The sequence below is a fragment of the Rhinolophus ferrumequinum genome, chromosome 8 (assembly GCF_004115265.2).
Source record: "Rhinolophus ferrumequinum isolate MPI-CBG mRhiFer1 chromosome 8, mRhiFer1_v1.p, whole genome shotgun sequence".
NCBI lineage: Eukaryota > Metazoa > Chordata > Mammalia > Chiroptera > Rhinolophidae > Rhinolophus > Rhinolophus ferrumequinum.
The window spans coordinates 50,212,256-50,236,492 of NC_046291.1; the positions used below are offsets into that span (position 1 = coordinate 50,212,256).

General features: G+C 33.1%; 1 protein-coding gene across 2 annotated transcripts in view; it reads left to right on the top strand.

The window, feature by feature from the left end:
• The window catches only part of ATF2 (activating transcription factor 2), a 73,724-nt gene extending 53,181 nt beyond the window's left edge, over window positions 1-20,543 (top strand). The window contains exons 12-14 of one of the 2 annotated variants that reach the window (XM_033111963.1): window positions 2,176-2,382; window positions 11,872-11,977; window positions 16,879-20,543. In XM_033111963.1, coding sequence (XP_032967854.1) covers window positions 2,176-2,382; window positions 11,872-11,977; window positions 16,879-17,105 — 540 coding nt within the window. In that variant the 3' untranslated portion in view covers window positions 17,106-20,543. The remainder of the gene's footprint in view (window positions 1-2,175; window positions 2,383-11,871; window positions 11,978-16,878) is intronic. The other variant, XM_033111964.1, reaches the window with a different exon arrangement.
• The last annotated feature ends 3,694 nt before the right edge of the window (window positions 20,544-24,237 follow it).

Consider the following 24,237-nt stretch of genomic DNA (forward strand, 5'->3'; position numbering starts at 1 on the left):
TCTCAATTAAAAAAAACAACTGTTTTCTCCTATTCAGCCAAATGAGTAAAAGAAAAAACCTGCTGTTATCAGTAAGTTCAGAGGTTGAAGAAAATATTTCAAGGATGCCATTCTTGAAGTCAGAAATATGTTTTTTGAAAAGATTAATATATAGATTAGGAGAAGATAGAAGTTTTGTTTGTTCATACCATTTTAAAGTGTAATTTTATAGGTAAAAGATTGTTTTCAGGTTTCTTCTTTGGATCATGTGCCTGTGGCTGCAAAATTCTGTTTCCTTTGCACTATTTCCAAGGGTTCATTTCCTGACTCCCACATTCAGATGTCCTGTGGCACAATTTGGGGATTTGTGAGAGCCTTGGAGATATTTATTGTTTTGTATTCCTAGGCGCTAGACAATATCACTAGTGAGTGAAGATTCTGTTTCTGGCTGAGCTTAGATAACTAGGCCGATTCACTGAATGATGGGGGACAAATTAAAATGAAAATCTGGACTCCTGTGGGATTCTACCCACCAGGAAAATGAGCGTTGATAATTCCATGAACCTGATCCTTAGAAAAAGACTGACCCTAAGTTTGAAAAACTGAAGACAAGCTGAATCGAGTCATGCGCCACATAATGAGTGTCCGTCAAGGACAGACTACATATGCAATGGTGGTTCTATGAGATCAGTCTCTACTTACAAGCAAATCTGTGACAAAAAAAAAAAGAAGCAAACCAAGCAAGCCACCATGGACATATTTCTGGAAAGAATGACACCTGAAGAAAAGCCTCAGGCAGGTCCTTCAGGAAGTATTATAGAAGAAAGCATTCTTAGAGGACATGACAGCTCCATTCGTGTTATAGTCCCTGAAGACCTTTCTGTGGGCAAGATGTGGAGGTGGATGGCAGAGATATTGATGATCCTGGCCCTGTATAGGCCTGTGCTACTGTGTGTGTGTGTGTGCACCTTAGTTTTTAATAAAAAAGTTTCAAAAGTAAAACTATAAAAATTTTTTACATAGAAAAAAGTTTATAGAATAAGAAATACAAAGAAAAAATTTTTGTACAGCTGTACATTGTGTTTTAAGTTTTAAGCTAAGTGTTATAAAGAGTCAAAAAGTTCTTTAAAAGTTTTATGAAGTAAAGTTACAGTAAGCTGAAGTTAATTTATTGTTGAAGAAAATTTTTTTATAAAGTTAGTGTAGCCTAAGTGTACAATGTTATAAAGTCTACAGTGTACAGCAATGTCCTAGGTCTTCACGTTCACTCGCCACTCACTCACCCAGAGCAACTTCCATTCATGGTAAGTGCCCTGTACAGGTGCACAACTTTTTATCTTTTATACTGTAATTTTAATGTACCTTTTCTCTGTTTAGATATGTTTAGATACACGCATACTTACCATTGTGTTACAGTTTCCTACAGTATTCAGTATAGTAACATGCTATACAGGCTTGTGTAGCAAGCCTGGGAGCAACAGGTTGTATCATACAGCCTAGGTGTGTAGCAGGCTCCACCCTCTAGGTTTGTGTAAGTACAAATATGATGGTGTCACAATGACAAAATCACCTAACAATGCGTTCCTCAGAATGTATCCCCATTGTTAAGTGGCCCCTGACGGTATACCAAAGTATGTATATACGCGTACTTCTCTCCTGAATTTTAGAGAAACCAATTTTTATAGAAAATTTACAGATTTAACACTTTTTTACTTCAAAAATAGCATAGGAAACATGGCTTCCCATAGTTAATTTAAATAAGTTATTAAGCGTTTTGCTTTAGTACCTTATTAGTTTTAAAAGGGTTGAATAATACCATAATGTATTGAACAAAACCATAATATACTTTTAAGAGTGCACTTGGGAAAATATAAGATCTATATATACATGGTCATTTGTGTAGCATTTTCGACAGCATCATATTATTTCTATATTAAATGAAAATATTATAGAAACTTTAAAAAATATATTTAATACAATAGTGACTTAGTGAGACTCTTGTCTTAGCAATGCTCAGTTATTTCAAGGAATTTATTAAACCACAGGGTGATTTTCACATTACCCCAAAATATTGACATGTACAATGAGACTTGGAAAAGAAAATTAGCAGCTCTCCCCTTCTGCCACTCTTTACTGCCTGTGTTAATTCACACATTAGATACAAATATGAAAAGCTTCCATGTGTATTTACTATAGGCTTCTCCAGCTCACACAACTCCACAGACCCAAAATACAAGTGGTCGTCGAAGAAGAGCAGCTAACGAAGATCCTGATGAAAAAAGGAGGAAGTTTCTGGAGCGAAATAGAGCAGCAGCTTCAAGATGCCGACAAAAAAGGAAAGTCTGGGTTCAGTCTTTAGAGAAGAAAGCAGAAGACTTGAGTTCATTAAATGGTCAACTGCAGGTATGGTGCATATATGTAAATTTTATTTTATTTTTAATAATCATGAACATAGTTCTTGCCTGTTTTTTCTAGTTAGCCATCTAAACATTTTAGGACATAGCATTGAGTGTGTATGGACCTTACAGTAAAGCATAGTTTTATAAACCTATTTGAATACTGAGATGAAGTAATATAAAGCTTTCAATACTGATACAATGAAGAATTTTAAATTTAAGTGTTTAATTGTGTAGTACAAAAGTACTTAAACTATCTGGCTTAAACTTTATCAAGTTGTGATATAAAATCAAACAAAATGTTAAAATTAAAAATATCCCTGGTGTTTCACTTTTTATGTTCATCTTTTTGGTTTATATCACAGCTATAAAGTTGCTTCAGTACAGTTTTGTTTTTAAGTTCTTTTGTTCTTTGAATTATAAATTTTGTTTTGTTTGTTTTATTCAAAGTGAATATAGTGCTCAAGAGAGGTGCCAGATTGACAGCTTTGGAAACTGAAGGACTCTAATTATCCACAGAACAGGTACAATATGGCCAGTGGCAGTAGGAATCATTTCATACTGCCCTGCCAGTGTGCCTCAGATAACATTTCTTAGGAACCTTATGGGGTATAAAGGTTTTAAGGCTCCTTCCCGTTCAGTCTTTGGTAAGATTTCCAATAATAATATGGGGCAGTACCAAGTCTTATTTCCTTCCTTCTGTGTTTTTCTTCTTTCCTTTTTTTTCCCCCAACTGTTGTGAATCTTCTCCAGTAAAATCTTATAAACCAGCAATTGATGAGCATCAACGAGAAAATTGATGTTAATGAATTGTAGTTGTTATTGGTCAGCCTTCTGAGTTAATTCATTCCCAGTTAAAAACAAATCTTTCTATATAAATCATAATTGATGATGAGACCTGCTCCTTTCTTAAATCTTTCTTTAAAGATGTCACCAATATAGATGTGACATCTATATTGTCACAATATAGATGTGACATCTGTGTTTAAATGAAAGCTTAGGAAAAAGTTTTTAGTATCAGCCAAATGTAAATTTTATAACTTAAATTTTTTCATATGTGAGGCAGACATTTTTTAAAACTGTTGTGCTTTGAATATTGACATGTTACCTTTGGGACACATTATCTTACAAAACATATCTTGAACCATTTATTTTAACCATTTTGAGAGACTGTAAACATGATTTACCACATCACAAAACTTCAAATATATACTTATATACTAGAGTATGTTAAGAAATTATTATATTATCATCTGATAAATGAATTCTTATTTAAGAACTATTTTTATAAATTTTTAGAAGAAAACATGAATTTTTTCCTCTTAAATAAAATGAAACAGATTATAGGTACCAATTTATTTATATACTATAATAATGGCTATTCTTTACCAGGTCTCTCTGTTAAAATGCTAACTTTTTAAAAACTATTTTAACTATTAAACTTTCAAATAGTATTCATATATTAACAAAGTGACTTAGGTTTATCTATCTTTTTCTTTTCTGTTCTTAAAATATTCTTCTGAATGACTTAGTTATTTTATAGTTCTGTGACATTAAACATCATTTTTTTGTGAGCCTCCGTTGTCTTACCCATAGAATAGACATAGTACCTGCTAGTCTACTTCTCAGGGCTTTTGCATAAATCAGTTGAATTGGAATGAATGCAAGTATTTTACATACATACATTTAATTGTAGTCAGATAAATTTATCAGTATTTTCTTTTGTAGTTTGGCTTATTGTGCCTTTTTAATAAGTAAAAATATTCGAAAACTATAAATGGTATGTAAATACATAGTCTCAAGTTACAGGGTATACTTGGACTTTAGGTTGGGCCAGTTTTTCTATTTGACCAAAGTTACAGCAGTATTAACAGCTTTTAATGAGATATTACTATTTCCTTAGTTCTGCAGAGCTGGTCATCATTATTAATAGCAGTGGTGCTTTATTATTTGAGAGAACCTTGGAAAATTCAGTATTCAAAATAAATGTGATCTTCATTAATCTCAGGTTTTTTTCACCATACAAACTATGATTGAAATGTCATCGTAAAATGTGTCACATTTTTATATTTCCTAAGTGAGGCAAAAATTTCTTGATTGGAAGAATAAGGGCAAGATTTATTATCTAGGTAAAAGTTAGCCAACACATCATTTTCAAAGCATAAAACTTAAGTAGAAGTCAAATTTAAGAAATCACTAAACTAACTAAAGTTATATTTAACTGTAGAGGTTAATACCTCAAATTACAAACAGAACAAGTAAAATCAGTATTTTTAATCATTAAAAACAGTGATAATGGCATGATAGTTAGATAAAGTATTCTCAATTTTAGAGGTGCATACCAAAATATGAAGATAGGTGAAATTATGTATTGTCAGGGATTTTATTTAAAATACTTCTGCAAAAAATGAAAAAGAATAAGGTCTATCTGTATGTATTAACCTGGGAAAATGTATGTAATATTTTGTTGTGGGCAAAAAGAAAGTTGCTGGAAATAGCCCAAATGTCCATCAATGGATGAATGGATAAATAAATTGTGGTACATACATACAATGGAATATTACTTAGCCATAAAAGGAATGGAATGTCCAAACTACAATGTAGATAAACCTCAGAACATGCTTAAATGAAAGAAGCCAGACACAAAGTCACATATTACATGACTCCATTTATACGAAATATCTAGAACAGATAAATCCATAGAGGCAAAATGCAAATTGGTCATTGCCGGGGACTGGGGGAAGAAGAAAGGGGGAGAAACCAGTTACTGGGTAAGGGGTTTAGTTTTGGAGTGACAGAAGTGTTTATAAGTAGAGGGAGGTGGTTGGTTGCATGGCATTGTATTTGTACTAAACGCCACTGAATTGTTCACTTTACAATGGTTAATTCTCTATGATGTGAATTTCCCTTCAGGACATTACTTAATGAAAACTTAGTTGCATACTAAAATGTATACCATAAATGTTTTTCATTAATGAAACATTTATATTTAAGTTGGATGGATAAATACAGGTACAGAAATCGGTATAGAAATGAATCTCTCATACAGGTAAAATTTTAGGAATGACACATACCAAGATTTTAGGAATGACACATAACTTTCTCTGTTGTTTCAAATGGATGTATGATTTTTATTTTTTATTGTTCTCTAGTTATTTGTCAAATAAAATAAAAAGTTTTAAAATAGTTAAGTGTCAGGTTATAGCTTTCAGAGTGTGAAGAGTTAAACTGCTTAGAGTAGATTCAGGGAGTAAAAATTTCAGTCTTCCAGCAGCAAAACCGCTAACTGTGAAGAACAGAATGACTTATAAAGAAAATTGAATGTCAAAGAAATAATTAAACTCTACTTTATGTGAAAACATTCATCAATTCTACCTTTTTTTAATAATCCTTCACGTGACATACAGGCTTAGCTGACCAGTGTAGTGGGAAGAAATGACCCATGGTTACTTATATATTGTGTACAGTAAAACATTTAACAAATGTTGAGATATGACTGTTCATATTTTTACCAAATATAAATTAGGTTTTAAATAAATTATTAATTGAATCTTACTGCCCCAGTCACTGAATTTAATTGTTTTAGCTTTCTAAAATCATTGCTAAAAAAGCAATTTCATCAAATTGTATTGAGACAATTATGGTAATCTAGACCAAGAATTGGATACTGGCTTTAAATTATTAATATTATATTTTTAAGGTAATATACCGCGTTTCCCTGAAAATAAGACCTAACCAGAAAATAAGCCCTAGCATAATTTTTCAGAATGACATCCCCTGAACATAAGCCCTAATGCGTCTTTTGGAGCAAACATAAGACCTGGTCTGGTTTTCGGGGAAACACGGTATGATTTTGTTGTCTTTTACTTGAAGTGGTTTTTAACCTCTTTATAGCTTTGTCTTTCAGTTTTATTCTTTTCGGTGGTTAGCTTTCAGTTTAAAATTCCAGCATGTTTTCTTTATGAACAAAAATCAGTCTTCTCTTTATTAACAGTAGCTCCTTAAACAATTACTCTGTGGATAAAACGGGATTTTATTGTGGATTTTGCTTTTAAAGCTTAGGTATTGTAAAATGTATGTGGGGTAGAAGCTCAATAAATTAATAGAAACATTCTTTGATAGCTGAATACATGAGGAGTGTTCACTCATAAGTTAATATGGAAAAGTTTTGTTTATTGGTCCATTGACTTAAAGGGAATAGGATCAAATTCTTAAGTATTTATCGCTTAAAATAGCAAGCGTTCAAAATGCTATACAATGCCTGTTTTAATTCCTGGGGGAAGAAATATTATGATATAACTGTCTTCCTTTTTTTCCTCATGAGTTTTTAATTGTTTATAGAGGTGGGGGGAGGGTAATAGTGATGCCACCTCTATCTCGTGCATTTTATTAAGAGTTTGAGACCTAGCACTTCTTTTCACTAGCCTTTACTAAAAATCTAAGACTAATTTCCCATCAGTTGAAGTCATAGAATACTCTTATAAAGATCAATTGACAGAGGACTTAGAAAAGTATATTGTAACTAGCATACTACGCAAATAAATACTAGTTACTTGTTATCCTGTCATTAAGCATCTATTGTATACAGGGTTTATGTCATTAGATATGGGATATAATAGTAAAAAAGACATTGTCCTTGCACTGACAGAATTTGTGGTCTAGCAGAGGAAACAGACATGAAACAAGTAAACTATGAAAATAGGAGAAGGGTCATTACCATTCATTTTACAAAGTATTTTCAAAATATTAAGAATCTTGTCATCTTTATTTCTATTGTGGTAGACATAAATTAAAGAATTATTTTGTTCTCAAGGGTAAAATTTTGTATCAATGACAACAACCCTTGCAACTGTGTGGTTGGAATCATGGTACTTAAATCACTTCAGTTTTTCTGAAGACTAAACATGAAAAAAAAAATTGTACCTTTCAGTAATGAAAAATTCCTCAAAGAAGAAACTATCAAACATTATTACTTTAATTTGGGAGGTGGTAGTGGCTGAACTAGAAATAGAAAGTCAAAGATCATAAATTTATGAAAAACCTGGTCATAAATCTATGGCCAGATATCAATGAAAAGTTCTGATTTGATTAATCAGTTGGCTGTCTTGTCATGATTTCATCAGTCTGATCTGCTGAAGGTAAACTCTAAAAAAAATTTGTTCATTAATATTTAATTAATTTTTTGAGTAGCAGCAAACAGAGTGGAGCAATGGTAAGACAATGCCAAAATAATTTACATTTTATTTTAGACCAGGATAATAATTTTTTTAGCATCTGCTTTATCATACCAAATGTTTTCCTTTAATTAAAAAGAAAATCAATAATTGCTCACATTTGAATAAGACTTTGACGTTTTCCAAATGTTTTCATGTCCCTTATTTCATCTTCAAAATGACCCAGAAGATAATTAACATATTTTGCAAATATACTAATTAATAGTAGATAATACTACAAGATGGGCTCTGCAAGCTGAATCCAATTAAAATCCCGTCTAAAATAATCCAGAATAGGTAGTAGAAGTGTAAACACTCCTTTTTTCATTTAATAATAAAAATCTGTTTATGGGCTAACATTTACCCATTTAGAGAGTCACTTTGGCTTAAGCAAGCTGGTTTTATATATTTATATAAACACTGATTATATAAAATCAGTGCAAATATATATATATACATATATATCTGTTATTGCTTTCCTTTTTTTTTTTTTTTTTTGAATAATAAGGTCTCTCTAGAATCTTCAGGCATTTTTCTCATGTGTAGGTAGGCCTTTCTCTCTGATTCTACCTGTCTTCTGATATTTCTTCATAGAAAAGTTTCAGAATTAACATCATGATTTATACACCCACTTTATCTAAATGTTGTTAATATCATCATACCTAAATGTTTAAATCTTTTCCTTTATACTTATGGGTATGAGACTACAATTCATGAATGTTTGGATTAATTATCCAATTTTACTACATTTATCACAAATGACTTAAAAACTTCCAGGCTTAAGCCTCTCCTGTCTAATTCAGTTATATAACCTTTACCTGCATGATCCTCCTGTTTTCAACCTCTGCTTGGCTTGATCTTAACCACTAGCAAATGCTTACACTTAGGGTTCTATAGCTCAAGTAAATCCACTTCCTTCAGGGGTTGGCCCACTCTTTCTTATTCCAAATCAGCACTCCCTCTGTGTTTGCTTTACAGTATTTCTCTCAGTCCCAATTTCTTGCTAGTTTCAATGTTCCATTTGCTGCTTTCATTTTTGTTATGGTACCAACTTTTAAAGATATCAAATATTGATAAAGTTATTAGGTTGGTGCAAAAGCAGTTGTGGTTTTTGCAATTATTTTTAACCTTTAAACTGCAATTACTTTTGTAACAACCTAATGTCAATAATACTATAAACTATTTAATCTTTCAATCAAAAGTTATTTTGAGATTCAAGATCATTTAGAACACCTTTTTATCATAGTAAAACATTTTAGATCAGAATGACGTAAAAGATTGGGCTGAATTTGTATTGAGCATACCTTGAATTTGTTGGAGTTTTTTTCTTAGCCTTTCTGTCATTTCAAAAGTGAAGGGAGTAAAATTCAATTATTTGAATTCGGGATAAAGAACAGCAGCATACTTTTATATTGTATCTTTTAGGTAGATGTAAATTATATTAAAATGTTCAAAAGATTTTATTTTTAGTTTCTTCCCCCTTTTCCTGGTCTTTTCAGTTGTTTGCTCTGTTAAGTGTGACTCCAGTTAAAATTCAGTTAAGACAAAAATGCATTGTTGTAACAGGAACCGTGTACCGTAACTCCTTAGTCCTTACGTTTATTACCTATTAGCTGGTGGCATCTTCATATTTGTTAGCTGGTGGCATCTTCATATTTGTTCATTTGTTAATGGAGCAGGTAGTCTAATTAGATGAACAGCTATAACACCACCAACTGTTAAGTTTCAAATACAGAAATTGATGGTCCATTCATCAGTTTCAAATCTGCCTATTTAAAGAGACATTTTAAATCTGTATTCAGTGTTGAGTGCATGGGGATATTAATTGTTTATCCTCAGAGTTATTTATGTCAACTATTTTGTATCAATTTAGTCAACTCATAACTGCTTTCTGGAATTTTATCTAATACAGCATTTGGTTCATAATGCAGTTTATGGTGAATGTCTATATAGAGTACTTAGGAAAGAAGACACTTTTGATATTTAAAATTCTGTAATTGAAATGATGCTGTAAAATATGCCAATTTTCATTTCCTGACAGAAAATTAACAGTGTAGCTCTGTTGTTGAGGTTGTTGGCATAAATAATGAAATTGGGACCTCTGACCAGTTTTATATTAAGCTATTTCATTTCATTTCACCCTCTTTGGTATTTTTACCCCTTAGACATAGAATTACCATGGTCCTCTCTTAATACAACTATGTACTCAGTCTATACCAGGCTGTGCTATGCTCTAAAAATACAAAGAGCAAGGTAATCCCTTCCCTTGAGAAAAACCCAATCTGGCAGAGGTGGCAAACAAGTAAACCAAAAAATTACAATCCAGTGTGTTAAGTACTATGTAAATACACACACACACACACACACACACACACACACACACACACACACACACACACACACACACACACACACATACACACACACACACGTATATATGGCTGTGGGAACACAGAAATGGACCTAACTTCTTTTCCTATGCAAATTTGTACTGTACTGAGTTGATTTTTAAAGGTGAGTGAAATATAATTAGCAAGGCAAAAAGGAGAAAGATTTTCTAGGTAGAAACAACAGTATGTATTTAGCCATATGAAATTTCTATTTTTATAGGTAAAAATGATTAAATATTGATTATTTCATAGGTTCAAACTAATGTGAAGGGTGTTCACCGTAACAGATTATAAATGTGTTCACAGGTAACAGATTATAAATGATTGTATCTATACGTTTGACTACTAAAAATACATATCCAGGCCTATTTTATATTACAGAAATTGAGAGAAACTTATATAAGAGAGTGTCAAAATCAAGCTGACACAGCAGACAGCCAGAGAAACTTTGGATGTTATATATTGGATTATTCATAACATAGTTTCTCATCAATAGTGTCATTAATAAAGATCTATAATTAGCAGTATTGAACTAATGACTGCAGTATTTCATAGAAATGAGTTTACTAAATAACAGCTTATTTTTCAAAGCAAAACTTTAAAATTTTCCCTTTTGTGCTTTGATAGGTACAAACCCATTCTTGTCTCAAATACAATATTCTAAACATAACTTAACCTTTCTGTTAATGGTTCAAAGTTATTATGAGCATCAGTTTTTGTTCTGGGCTTCAATACAGTGTTTCAGTTCACTATTATTGGAGTATGAGGAACTATTTGATCCAACAGACTTGCCTTTAGATTGCTTAACTTTTATTCTTTTATTTTTATGTTTGTCATTAACCACGTCAGGAGGCCTAATGTGTCTAACCTGCTAAATTATTTTATATTCAGCTTTCTGGTTAGGAGACTGAGGGGTGGAAAATGAGATGTCTGAACTTTGATGTACACCCGTTTGCTATACTTATTTAATTTGGGGTTCACAGATGAAATCTGAATAGTTAAGGTTAATAAAAGTCCAAATAAGTAGAGGTATTTGTAAATTAGGATTTTTAAATCAATTTATTAAGTTCATACTAGAAAAACTCTTGAATATTGGTAATTCTCACTAATTTATGTGTATTTACTATTTGGGCATGACCCAAAGGAATTCACTGGGCTCCCTCAATTTGGGACTTTTACATAGAATCTTCCAGATGAATGCATCCAAAACAAAAGCTAAAGTGCCCATTCTGTAATGAGGAATAAGACAAGTCACCCTTGATTCATCAGATTTAAATGTAGATGTGTACATATTGCCTACTTCACAGGCAACTAAGCCATTTACGTATTACATCTGCTTCCATTGATTTTGTGTCCAACACAGTGGCTGGCAATGCATTTTAGATATCCATGACTGTTTGGTTATTTTGGTGTCCCATACAGAGCCTTTCCTAGTGTCTAGAAAACTAGAAACTTGCTTAATTCAGTTTTCAGGATAAATTTTTCATTTTCAACTGAATAGAGTAAATGAAAATTTATCCTTACTGCCTTGCTGTTACTAATTTTTCAGATATTCAAAAGAGCATGTAAAGTATGTAAAATAAAGATACCTTGAACAGATAACTTGCAATATAGTATAAGCAGTCACAAGGCAACTGGAAATGTAAAAACTTTGAAATATGCTGTTCAGTGGTGGTATTAACGTCTATAAATTTTTATCAAAGTTGCAGTTTTTGTACAAATGCTAAAATATAAAAAATGTGTGCTGATTAAACATTTAAGCAGCATATTTTGCTTATTCCCTGATATTCTGTTAAAGATGTGTGATTTTCATATCTTAATCTTCACTTGTTTTGAACAGTAAGAAATATTTAATCTGATGCTGGTAAAGTACATAAGTTGTTTCTTCTCCAGAGTGAAGTCACCCTGCTGAGAAATGAAGTGGCACAGCTGAAACAGCTTCTTCTGGCTCATAAAGATTGCCCTGTAACCGCCATGCAGAAGAAATCTGGCTATCATAGTGAGTAATGTTCCATTACCTATAGCCCTAGGCTCCATCAGGGAAACACTGCCAGAGTGAACCGAGCTACCATTAAAAAGCCAGAGACTGCAGTGCTAATATTTCATATTAAATATCAGAACTTCTACAAGGTTATTGTGGAATGGGGGTATATCTCTTAGAATCTAGATTTTTTGAATTTTCCTATTCTAGCTTTTTTCTAGGGTTTGCTATAGATCAACAAAATGGGTTAATTCATAATTTAAAATATACTGTAAGTACTGATGATTAGTTTATCTTCCCAGTGTCTTTGTCTTCGATTGACAGACTGAAACACTACTTTTTTTCCAACCTCTGTTTCATAATGATATATTTTTTAAAAATTACTTAAATTTAGTATCCATTCATAGTATCAGACCCTATTGTTCTTTCTTAGATATCAGCATTGTGCAGTTTTTTTTATTGTGAACCTTTATGTTGAGTCTTCCAGCTAGTCATAAAAATGCTAAAATAGACCAATATTTAAAATATCTGCTTGTAAGTTTCCTTTTAAATGGTTTCCCCTAAAATGAGATTCTTCTGTTTTCAGCATTTTAGAGGTTAGTTGTGCTTTTTCCTACTTGTAATACCCTTCTTTTTGATAAGATACACAATGTTGGAAACAGCTGTTACTCTTGAATAAATGGCCAATTTTGTCCATCGTACACAAATTTGTAACAAATAACAGAGCTGGGAATGCATTAGGCAACATTCATAATATATAACCCACAGCTTTCGTTTTTTATGATTTAGTGATATTTCAGGATATTTGTAAATGTGAAGATTGTTTCAACCATATGCATCCACTTTATTTTAATTTGCCAGTGTCAGTAATTCAAAAGAAAGAAACATTTTGTATTGGATGCAAACAGTTCCTCAGGTGCTCACGATAAAACTTAATGGCCACCATCTTTACTTGTAGTCATTGTAAGCAGTTTCATCAGAATGGGCAATATTTTTTAATTTAAAAGATTCAGTAGATTTAGCAACTCTCTTATTGCCATATATATTTAGAACATTGATTTTTGTCAGTTTTGAGCAAGTAAATCAGTCCTTTGATATCTAGTCGTTTTGACAGGGTGGTGAAACACATTGTAGAGTAAATTGGAACCATATAGAAATATGTTTGGAGTTTGTATTAACAATGATTGCTGCAGGGATGAGGCCATTATGGCTCCCATCTGACTTAACATAATTTCCTATAGCTACTGAATTCAGCATTACGCGTACATGATTTTCTTAACCAACAGAGCTCTCTTGAATTTGGATAGTTCAAAAGGAAATATACAAATGATTCTATAAAATTAGTAAGAAAATTAACTCTTCAATTGCATTCAATTCAAAATTATCTGCAATTTTTTAATCTTAGATAATTTATTGGATAATCCTAACAATTTTGTTTCTGTTACTCAGGCAATATATGTTCAGCAAATGCAAGCCAATTTTTCATTGTAAGCAATAATATATAAAGATATTTTTAAGTGTATAGATGTATGGGTTTATGTACTATATCCTTAAATAAACTGACTGAAAATCTAGATTAATAAGTTTTTAGTGAACATATATTATACCAGGTTGTAAGAATGCAGGATATTTTGAATAAGACATTTTTGGTTTTTGGAACTATTCCTACCTTTGTTTCCTGTCTAGTTATCCAGATAATCAAAATTAACTAAAATGTAGTTCTAGAATACAGCTAGTTCTTTTTCGGCTCTTGGGAGATAGATTTTGTAGAAATTTTAAAGTAATTTCTATTCTCAAATTTGAAGTCTTTGGGGGAAAATCTGACTTCTCTGTTGTTTAATGGTCAAGGTAAATATAGGGGTTGGCTAAGTAAATATTTAAATCTTGTAGAAAATATGGGGAAATCACAAATACCTAACATTATTCATCATGTTGCACATAGTGGTGTGGTGAGCTGTGGTACTAGTTAACTCTTTCAAAACATTTGTGAAAGAAAACTAAGGGTTAGTAGAAATTAAGGAGTATTACAAAATCTTGCCATGGTGACAGTATAAAGTCACACTGTCATAGGGTCTCAATTTTAACACTGAAAGTCCTGCATCCTAGGAAACCCCTCAGTCATGGAAAAACCTTGGCAATTGGCACCTTAACAGTCAAATAGTATAAAACATGAATGAAAATATGAATACACTCCAAATGTTTGGGTTTCATGAAGAATAAAGCACAAGAACGATCTTATTGCCATTAATTCGTATTCTCCAGATCTCTGGGCATAATTAAAATTGTATTATAATTGTTTCCATAATCATAAGTGGGAAGGAAAGTTTCTTGGGCCCTGAAAGTAATTGAGAGCTTATGTTTTCAGGACTGAAAATATGTATGAACATAGGTAGAGAACTTTCAGAGAGAGTGAGGGGCTGAAAATGGCCCTAAGATCTCTTGTATCTTTCGAGTGCTTGTGATTACACTGGTAATTTTTTTCCCCTCACCTTCTAGCAGTGGACATAGAAGCAGATATATCACATTATAAAGGTATATATTAAATTTATAATTAGAGAATTTATAAGTGAGTACCTGATTCTTTGTACAAACTAAAGATTTGTTTTACCTAAATCTGGAGATAAAGACTGGAGATAATCACTTGTCCTTTAGAATTTACTGTTTAATTTTGAGTCATTGTCTCTACTGTATATTTACATTTCCTTGTTCCACTCATCACAGATTAGCCTCTAGTTTTGAAAGCTGGTGTATCCCTAGAACTTACCATCGGGGGGAAGGTCGGTTTGTTGTCCTGTTGAATAGTGGTAAAATAAACACAGAGGGCTTTTTAAAAAGTATTCTCTCCAGTTCAGCTGTCGTTGCTAGTGTTTTCTTCAGGCGCATAACTGTTGTATTGGTTATTTAACTGAATTGTAAATATTTATAACATTCATTATTGCTTGATCAGAAAGTATCCTTTCTTCTTTATATAATTTTAAAACCATTACTGATTGTGATTTTTCTTAATATCTTGAGGTCAAATTTTTATCCAGGGGTGTGGTTTTGCATTCATTGCACATTATAGAGAAGATGGGGGATTCTATTTCACTTACATGTTTTAAAACCTGCTCTTCAAAAATGCATGAATTTGGGGCCACTGTGTCAAAATTCTGTAAGAACTACTATATTTCAGAAAACCCTCAAAATAAGGAATTTTATTTGAATAAAAGTTGTGCTTGCTAGATTCCTCCTCCTGCATGTAAATCATAGGATAAGTCCTGCTTCATAGGGTCCATAGTCTTTTAATAATTGACTTTCAGAAGAGGGACTTTGCCTTCGGTAAGCAGGCCAGTATGCGTTTTCAGGTTTGATAGAAGCATGTGTATTGTCACTTCTGAACACTACATATTATTTTAATGCCAAGTGAAAGAAGCAAGGTGCAAAACAGTATATCCAGTATGATATAGAATGTTCAGTAATAAAGCTAAATACCGTGTTTCCCCAAAAATAAGACCTAGCTGGACAATCAGCTCTAAGGAGTCTTTTGGAGCAAAAATTTATATAAGACCCAGTCTTACAGTAAAAATTTATATAAGACCCAGTCTTACAGTAAAATAAGATTTTACTATATAATATTTATAAATAATTTTTACTAAATTTTTTTTACTAAATAATATTTATAGTAAAATAAGACTGGGTCTTATATAATGTAATATAATATAAGACTGGGTCTTATATATAATATAAGACCAGGTGTAATATAATATAATAATAATAATAATATAATATAAACCGGGTCTTATATACTATAATACAAGACCGGGTCTTGTATTAATTTTTGCTCCAAAAGACGCATTAAAGTTGATTGTCCAGCTGGTCTTATTTTCATGATAGTATTGTTTAGGTATACATACCTATTTGTCAAAACTTCAAAGAAAAAACAAGGGGACGGTTAACGAAATATCAGAGCGGTCAGTCCCTTTGGTAAGGAGAGAAGCTTCCAGCAAGGAAGCATCAGTGTTACTGGCAATGGTCTCTCTTAGGTTAGGGGTTGGGTTCACAGGTATTCATGTTACTGTGTCTCAGAACTTACATGAAGTATAACTGCATGTTGTGCATATCAATTTTTTCACTAAGTGAAATGATTGGATTCTGTTCTGTTCAAATAAGAAAGATACAGGAGATTCATTATTTAAGCCTAAAAATTGATAGATTTATTTCCATAAATATTTAAATGCCCTTTCCTGGATATCTGATTTTCACTTTGCAGTATCTGGAGTTTTATATAGATTTTTATTTGACTCTCAATTCATGCAACTGTAACAGCTGGTTGGCATTTAGATTCTAAATATTGCTTATTCTCATGTGTATGCATCATTAGAATCAGGTGTTGTAATCATCCATTGCTGCAATAGATGGAAAGTCAGCCAGAATAAATATAGTTTTGGAGAATGCAGAGGGAATAATTTGAAGATGTAATTTATATTTAAGAATTTATTTTGTGCATGTGGTTATACATTTTTTTATAAATCTTTTAATAAGAATGGGATGTTAGGCAAACAGACTGGTTTTGTTAAATGCGTTGTTTGGTTTAAGTGTTTGATTATAGGAGCTATAGGAGGCTAGCTCCCAAATTCCTACCTCATTTTCTTAACACTGTTTAGCAAATATTTCTTCAGCTCCATTCTCTGAGGCACCGGGCACCTGTTGTTTCTATGTGCATGGTTGTGCCTTCGTTTGACCTGTTGCAGATAAAATTGTCTGCTTCATGACTTATAGCTATCTTTCAGTTACTCAGTACCCCCACACCCCCCCATACTGATGTATCTAAATAACTGATTTTGTAAAATACCTTCTATTTACTCTGTGTATTGACTCAACCTACTGGTACATTCTTATAGATATTTTAAGAAACCGAGTAATATCTTTTTTCCACTCAGCTGCTGATAAAGATGATAGTTCAGAAGACCTGTCAGTGCCGAGTAGTCCACATACTGAAGCTATACAGCATAGTTCTGTCAGCACATCCAATGGAGTCAGTTCAACCTCCAAGGCAGAAGCTGTCGCCACTTCAGTCCTCACCCAGATGGCGGACCAGAGTACAGAGCCTGCACTTTCACAGATTGTTCTGGCTCCTTCCTCCCAGTCACAGCCCTCAGGAAGTTGATTAGAAACCTGCAGTGCAGCAGTTTTAGATACTCATTAGTGACTTCAAAGGGAAATCAAGGAAAGACCGGTTTCCATGTATGTGAAATCTGTGGTTGTAAATTTTTTTTTTTTTTTTTTTTTTTACTTGAAATTAAATTTGGCTCTAAAGTTCGTGTAGCAGCAGTTGATGATCAGACTGAACAACAGTTTTTAGTCTCTGGAAAAAGACTGATTTTGCTTTTTTTATAAATATTGTTAGATTTATTAATTTTTCTGTGCTCTATGTGTAAATTGTATTATAATTCATCGTGGTTTACTTCACTTTTAATTTGGTGGTATTTTAATAAATGGGGGTGTTGCTGAGTCTCTTCCCACTTCCATTTCTTTTGACCACCTCTTAATCTTCAACTGTGATGGTAATATTGTTACATCATTTATACCAAAGTTCTGCTTAAGTCCCTATTGACTTTGTAAGGTTAACAAAGTCATAAAGCACTAGCAAGAGAAAGATAGAAATTTGCTTTTAATCTTTTTGCCTTTTATTTTGCACATTATGCAAAAGGAAGAACATTAGAGAACACTTTTTAAGTGAGTGAAAACATGGTAAAAGACATACAGTGCTTTTATGCACTCTTAATCTGAAACTAAATCAAGATTATTAATAGTGCAAATTCCTTTTTAAAGATTTTAAGTAGACATGAATTTTGGAATCATTTCAAAAATGACTATTTTTCAAGGCTTAAATTCAGTATTATTTTAAACCCTATGTTTTGAGGCTAATATGAATTTATACAATGTACAATACAGGGTTATCAGATATCTAATAATTTTTTGAAATTAGGTTGTTCTTGGTTTTGTTTTGCAGATTTCAGGTTACAAACTGAGAAGGTTATGCATAATCAAGTATGGTATGATTGCCAGAAAAGCCTAAAAATTACTACTTAGAACATTTAAGACTGTCTACCCCCATTGTCTTGTACTTGCAAGCTAACTTGTACTTATTCTTGTGAAAGCACTGTCATCTTTTAGTAGCAAATTTTGATAATGTTTCTCGTGGGAAAAAATCAGTATCTGTCTTTAGAACAATGTAATTATAATGTGGGAAGCAAGAGTGAGTGCGAGACAGTGTGTGTATGTGTATAGAGGAGTGTGTGTGTGTGCGTGTGCGTGTGTGTGTATGTGTGCGCACGTGCGCGTCTTTCAATAGTTTCTGCCAGCAATCTTTGCTTGAATGTTTAACGATGCCTTCAGTGTGATGCTGGCCAATAGATGATTGCAATTTAAAACGTCATTACTGTGCAGGCTTGGATAACTAACATTCCATGATGTAGTTTGTTTCTGATGAGATGATTGTAGGTACACTTTTCTCATTATCCATTCATCTGTGGGATACTGAGTTTTCTAATGTGCCATTATCTATTTTTATTCTGCACTTATGTTCAAAATACAGTACACTATTTTAAAATAGACTAAATTGTTAAAAATTAAGAAGTAGTAGATGTGTGTAAGAAAACTTTGTAAAATAGTTATGAGTCCTACCCAGTAGCAACTTCTGGCATTCAAGCAGGATTCCATTATGTAAATATCTGTAATGCATTTATAATAAGTTGTGTAGTTTGTTCTGTATCCATACTACACTATTTGCTTAAGTCTCAGTGCCATCTCCTAATGAGACTGACATTTAAAAGCCTATATGGAAAATCCTTGATAATGCAAGGAAATATCCCACCTGCCTAAGTTCCAAACTGGGAAACATTCAAATTATACAAATGACATTTCAGGACTTTTAAGTTAAGAAGATAATAGGAATTTTATTGTTTGGCTTATTGAAAACAAGAGCATTTTTAGTTGGTAATTCTACGTCTAAAATTTTATGTTTAACTGATTTATAATTTTAAAGTAATTTCTAATCGTGATTTTCTCATAGTTATGCGAAGGAGTTGATCTCAAAGGCACAAAATATGAATTCTGCAAGAAGGCTATCTATTTTTTACTGTAGTTTGGACGGGTTAGGAAAAGCCTCAATTTTTCTCTCTTAAGTCCTTCAGTGCATTTTCCTTTCATTTTATTATTTATGCAAGTTAAAGTTCTTTGATAACAGGAATTCTTGCAACTGTAAAATAAAACCACATAGATGTAAGAAGTCATGTAAACGGTTAATGAGCTTACCAACGTTAGCAAAATTTTCATTGTAAAGCAGTCTGTACTCAGCAAATAAAAATTATTAGTTGTATAAACATAAATTTCATTTTGATTTTCAGGGTGTCACACTACTTCTGTACCTAGCATTTTGAGTCCTTATATTTGCAATGTTACACAAACTGTACTGTTTTCTTTTATGTGCAGTTTGCATGAGTAAACCATCAGAGAATAAATTCTATCTTTAAATTATGTTCATAATTTGCTTGTTTTTACCTTTCATAAACTAACATCACCTGATAACGATAATTTTTTTCCTTCAGGGCATTCATTACCTGAGAAGAACCTGACATTCTTTCAATTTCTATGATAAAATTTATTCCTTCTCAAAGACCTTTTAACTTCAGGGAGCTCAGGCCTTACTCCTCTTCTCTGCATTCACGTTTAGCTCCGTTCATGTACAACGAACCTTTTATTTATGTCCCTGGCCTGAAACATTCCTTCAACTTGAGCCACACAGATCCACCAGCCTTTGGTGTCTTGGTGCCTAACAAAACATCTTAGACATAGCATGTCCAACACTCCCCTCCCCTCCGATGTACTCCTCGCACAGTCCTTCGTAAGGCAGCTGATGACACTCCATCCTTCCAGTTGCTTAAGCCAGAACAACCTTGTTGCCATTCTTGATTTCCTCTCTTTTTCTCACATCCCACATCCAACCCATCAGAAAATGCTGTGTGCTTTACCTTTAAGATAAACCATAATTCCACCACATCTCACCATTTATACTCCTGTCACCCTGACCTGTGCCCTCATCATTTCTCACCCAGATTTCCTGTGTCTGCCTCATAACTCTCTCCCTGTTTCTGCCCTGCTTACTAAAGCCCATCCTCAAATACAGCAGCTAGCGTGATGCTTTTCAAAGAGAAGTCAGGTTCGGCCCTCTGCTCCAAATCCTGGAGTGGCTCCATGTTGCACTCAGAGCTGGAGTCCTTATAATGGCCTCTGAGGCCTAGATGATCTCTTCCCCATCCCCTTCATCTCTGGCCTTACCTCCTCCTACTGTTTTATTCAGTGAATGTTTGAGTGCGACGAGGTGTCAGTCACTGTTCTAGGTACGTGGAAGGCACCAATTGCCAGAACACAGAAATCCCCTGGTGGAACTTCCATTCTACAGGGCGGGGGTTGGGGGTGATTGGGAAACACATTAATAAATAAGTACATTGTATATGTTAGAAGTGGTTAGTGCTAAGTGAAGAGAAAGACATGGATGTTTCAGTCTTAGATTGAATCAGTCTGAAGAGATGCAAACAATTACATGGCTATTTTTTATTTTAAGGTACACATTCGAACAAATGTTCTTAACCTCGATTATGTGATACTAGAGAAAAGATTTCATGAAGACAAGCTAATGTATTTCTGTAACAAAGTTTGGCAACTGATGTATTAAAAGATCAAACGCATGTTTCCTTTGACTTATTTCAGAGGACAGGAAAGATAATCTCTTGATCTGGCGTGTACTTACTGTTAAATATAGTTTTGCTAATTTTACATCTTTGAGTCTAGAGATTTATGCTTGACACTATGAATTTATTTTTGAGAATGTGATTAGACAAGAAACCTACTTATTCCTAGGCCTTCATTTTATATAAATATACACATGCACAGACACACAAACATCTAGAGAACACTGAGTTACAAAAGCAGTTATAAAAGAAATTTAGGAGAAATAATTTTAATCTGACATTTCAAGATTATCTTGACCACAAGATAATAGTTACTTTTGAAACAAGTAGAGTTACACTAATTTTTGTTTAAGGTCATTGTGAAAAGTTATTTCTTTAAACTTTTAATAAATACAAATAACTTTTTTCTGTAATTCTGTCACATAGTTTGGAAAGGCCTGCACTTTTATTTTTAACTATCTGTAACTATAGATTGAGACTTGGGTGTTCACTGAGGCAAATATATTATGTTTAAGATTCTAGAGAGCTAGCATGCTATGTGGAGGGAAAAAAATGTAGAATAAAGATTTTTCTGAAGAAATAGTCCTATCATTTAAGTAAATGGTGAGTTATCAGTTACACATTGCAATATAAAAAGTGATCAGTGAAAATGTTTCCAAAGTTAAAAGATCTATTAATTTTGAAATAAAGGCCATGTGACATTGGAACCTACAATAAAGGAGGAAATATGTATAGTTTTATTATATTGCAGCAGTCCAAAGCACCAAATCAAACATTAGTTGTAAAATTATCAAATATGTCGACACGAAAAGAGTTCTATTCAATAGTAGCCAATGAATTGCATCTTTTTTCCTCAGATGTGCATGCAAAATTTTCCAATGGCCTTTGAAGAAGAGGATGCCGTTAATACACCCTTGTCATGGTCGCAGTGCCTTCCCTTGCCTCTATTTTTGCATTAGATTTTCCACTTAAGACATCATTCCTTGAGCTAGAATATTTTTTATTTATTTATTTATTTATTGGGGAAGGGGAACAGGACTTCTGTTGGGGAACAGTGTGTACTTCCAGGCCTTTTTTCCAAGTCAAGTTGTTGTCCTTTCAATCTTAGTTGTGGAGGGTGCCATTCAGCTTTCAAGTTGTTGTCCTTTCAGTCTTAGTTGTGGAGGGCGCAGCTCAGCTCCAGGTCCAGTTGCCGTTGCTAGTTGCAGGGGGCGCAGCCCACCATCCCTTGCGGGAGTCGAACCGGCAACTTTGTGGTTGAGAGGACGTGCTCCAACCAACTGAGCCATTCGGGAGCTCAGCGGCAGCTCAGCTCAAGGTGCCGTGTTCAATCTTAGTTGCAGGGGGCGGAGCCCACCATCCCTTGGGGTACTCGAGGAGTTGAACTGGCAACCTTGTGGTTGAGAGCCCACTGGCCCATGTGGGAATCGAACCGGCAGCCTTCGGAGTTAGGAGCATGGAGCTCTAACTGCCTGAGCCACCGGGCTGGCCCTAGAATATTTTTTTAACATAACAGTTGCCAGGATTTTACTATGCATTGCCTCAATTATTTGGGAACATATTTCTGATTCTAAATCTTACGTTTATGTTAATTGTGTCAAATTGGTTTACTATATTGTCTTAATTTTACAGTAGGGTTTGCTTTCTGTGAAAACAGATGAGAATGTTCCCCCCAAAAAGCACCTTTTAAAATTAGTTTTGCTTTAATAATTTTTTTTAAAAGCATGTAATTTAAGATGCTGTTTTCCATAGCCTGACACAAAAATTAGGCAAAAAATATATAAGTCTTTACTTAGCAGGAGTTAAAATGATAGACTTGTCTTGAGTTTATCATAATTGGGAACGAATGCATTATATGATGTCTATATGGAAATGAGAAAACTTGCCAGTACCATTCTTCAAAAATAAACCATTTTACATTATCCATTAATGCTGTTGGTGGGATTGTGAATTAGTTCAGCCACTATGGAAAACTGTGTGGTTGTTCAAAAAATTGAAAATAGAACTATCATACAACCCACTAATTCCACTTCTAAGCAGTTAATTTGAGGAAAACAAAAACACTAATTTGAAAAGTTATATGCACCCCTGTGTTCATTGTAGCACTATTTACAATAGCCAAGGTATGGAAGCAACCTAGGTGTCTGTCTTTGTGTATATACAATGGAATGTATATACAGTGGTATGTATATACAGTGGACTATTTTTCAGCAATAAGAAAGAATGAAAACTTACTATTTGCAACAACATGGATGGACCGAGAGAACATTATGGTATGTGAAATAAGTCAGAAAAATACCAGATGATTCTGTTTATCTATGGAATCTAAAAAAAAAACAAACGGAGTCAGATACAGAGAACAAACTTAAGGGAGCCAGAAGAGGGTGGGGGTGGGGGTGAAAAGGTGATAGGGAATCAGAGGTACAAACTTCCAGTTATAAATAAGTCATAAGGATACATACAATGTAGAGCACAGGGGATATAGTCAATAATATTGGAATACCTTTTTACATTGACAGCTAGTTAATAAGACTATGGTGACCACATTTTAAGGTATATAAATGTCAAATCCCAACATTGTAACCCTGAAATTAATATTGCATGTCAACTATATTTTAATAATTTTTTTTAAAAAAGTAGAACAAAAAGCTCTTGCATGTGTCTAACTGCAATTCCAGAAGTAAAGCATTAAAAGAATGGGAGAGATTTCAAAGAAATAATGACTGAAAATTATCTACTATAAGTAAAAGAAATGAATTCTCAGATTCAAGAAATAGTTTACATAAAACTAAGTCTGTACATCACATTAATACTTTAGAACATCAAAGACAAAGAATCTTAAAAGCAGAGAAAAGATACTATCCCACAAAGAAGAACAAAAAACGACACCTGACTTATAACAGGAGTCAGAAGAAAAATGGTGTAGTATCTCCAAAGTGCTGAAGAAATGTTGATAATTGTTAATGCTGGATCATTTTCTCAGGGTTTTTGAAAATTTCTATAATAAAAAGTTTTATTTGTAAAAAAGCTTACAACATTGAGGGAAAAATGATAGTCGACCTAGAATACTACTATTTAACTATTATTTGAGAGTAAAGACAAATGAGATTGGAAACCTGATGTGTCAAAATGTGTGGTTGCTGCTAAATTAGCACATAGAATTTCATAAACGGGAAAAGAAGGTAGAAAAAAGCCATACCTCAAGAAGTTATGAAAACAATAATCAAGAAAATGCAACAATAAATAAAGGATAAAATAAAGGAAAATAAAAGTGGAAAATAGTATTTTAAAAAAACAATAGAGAAGAATAACGACACCCAAAGTTGTTTTTGAGGGAGGAAAGGGGGGAGTGCAGGACAGAGGGAGACAGAAAAAAAACACTAGGGGAGAAATGATTTAAAAATTAAATGGAAGGGATATGGTTATTGTGCTTTTCTATATGTAATGTTATACTTCAATAAAGTTTTAAAATTTGAAAAGCACAAATAGTGTTATGAAGGAAAAAGGAATTAAATTCAGCAGAGCCATAAAACAATAACAATTCAA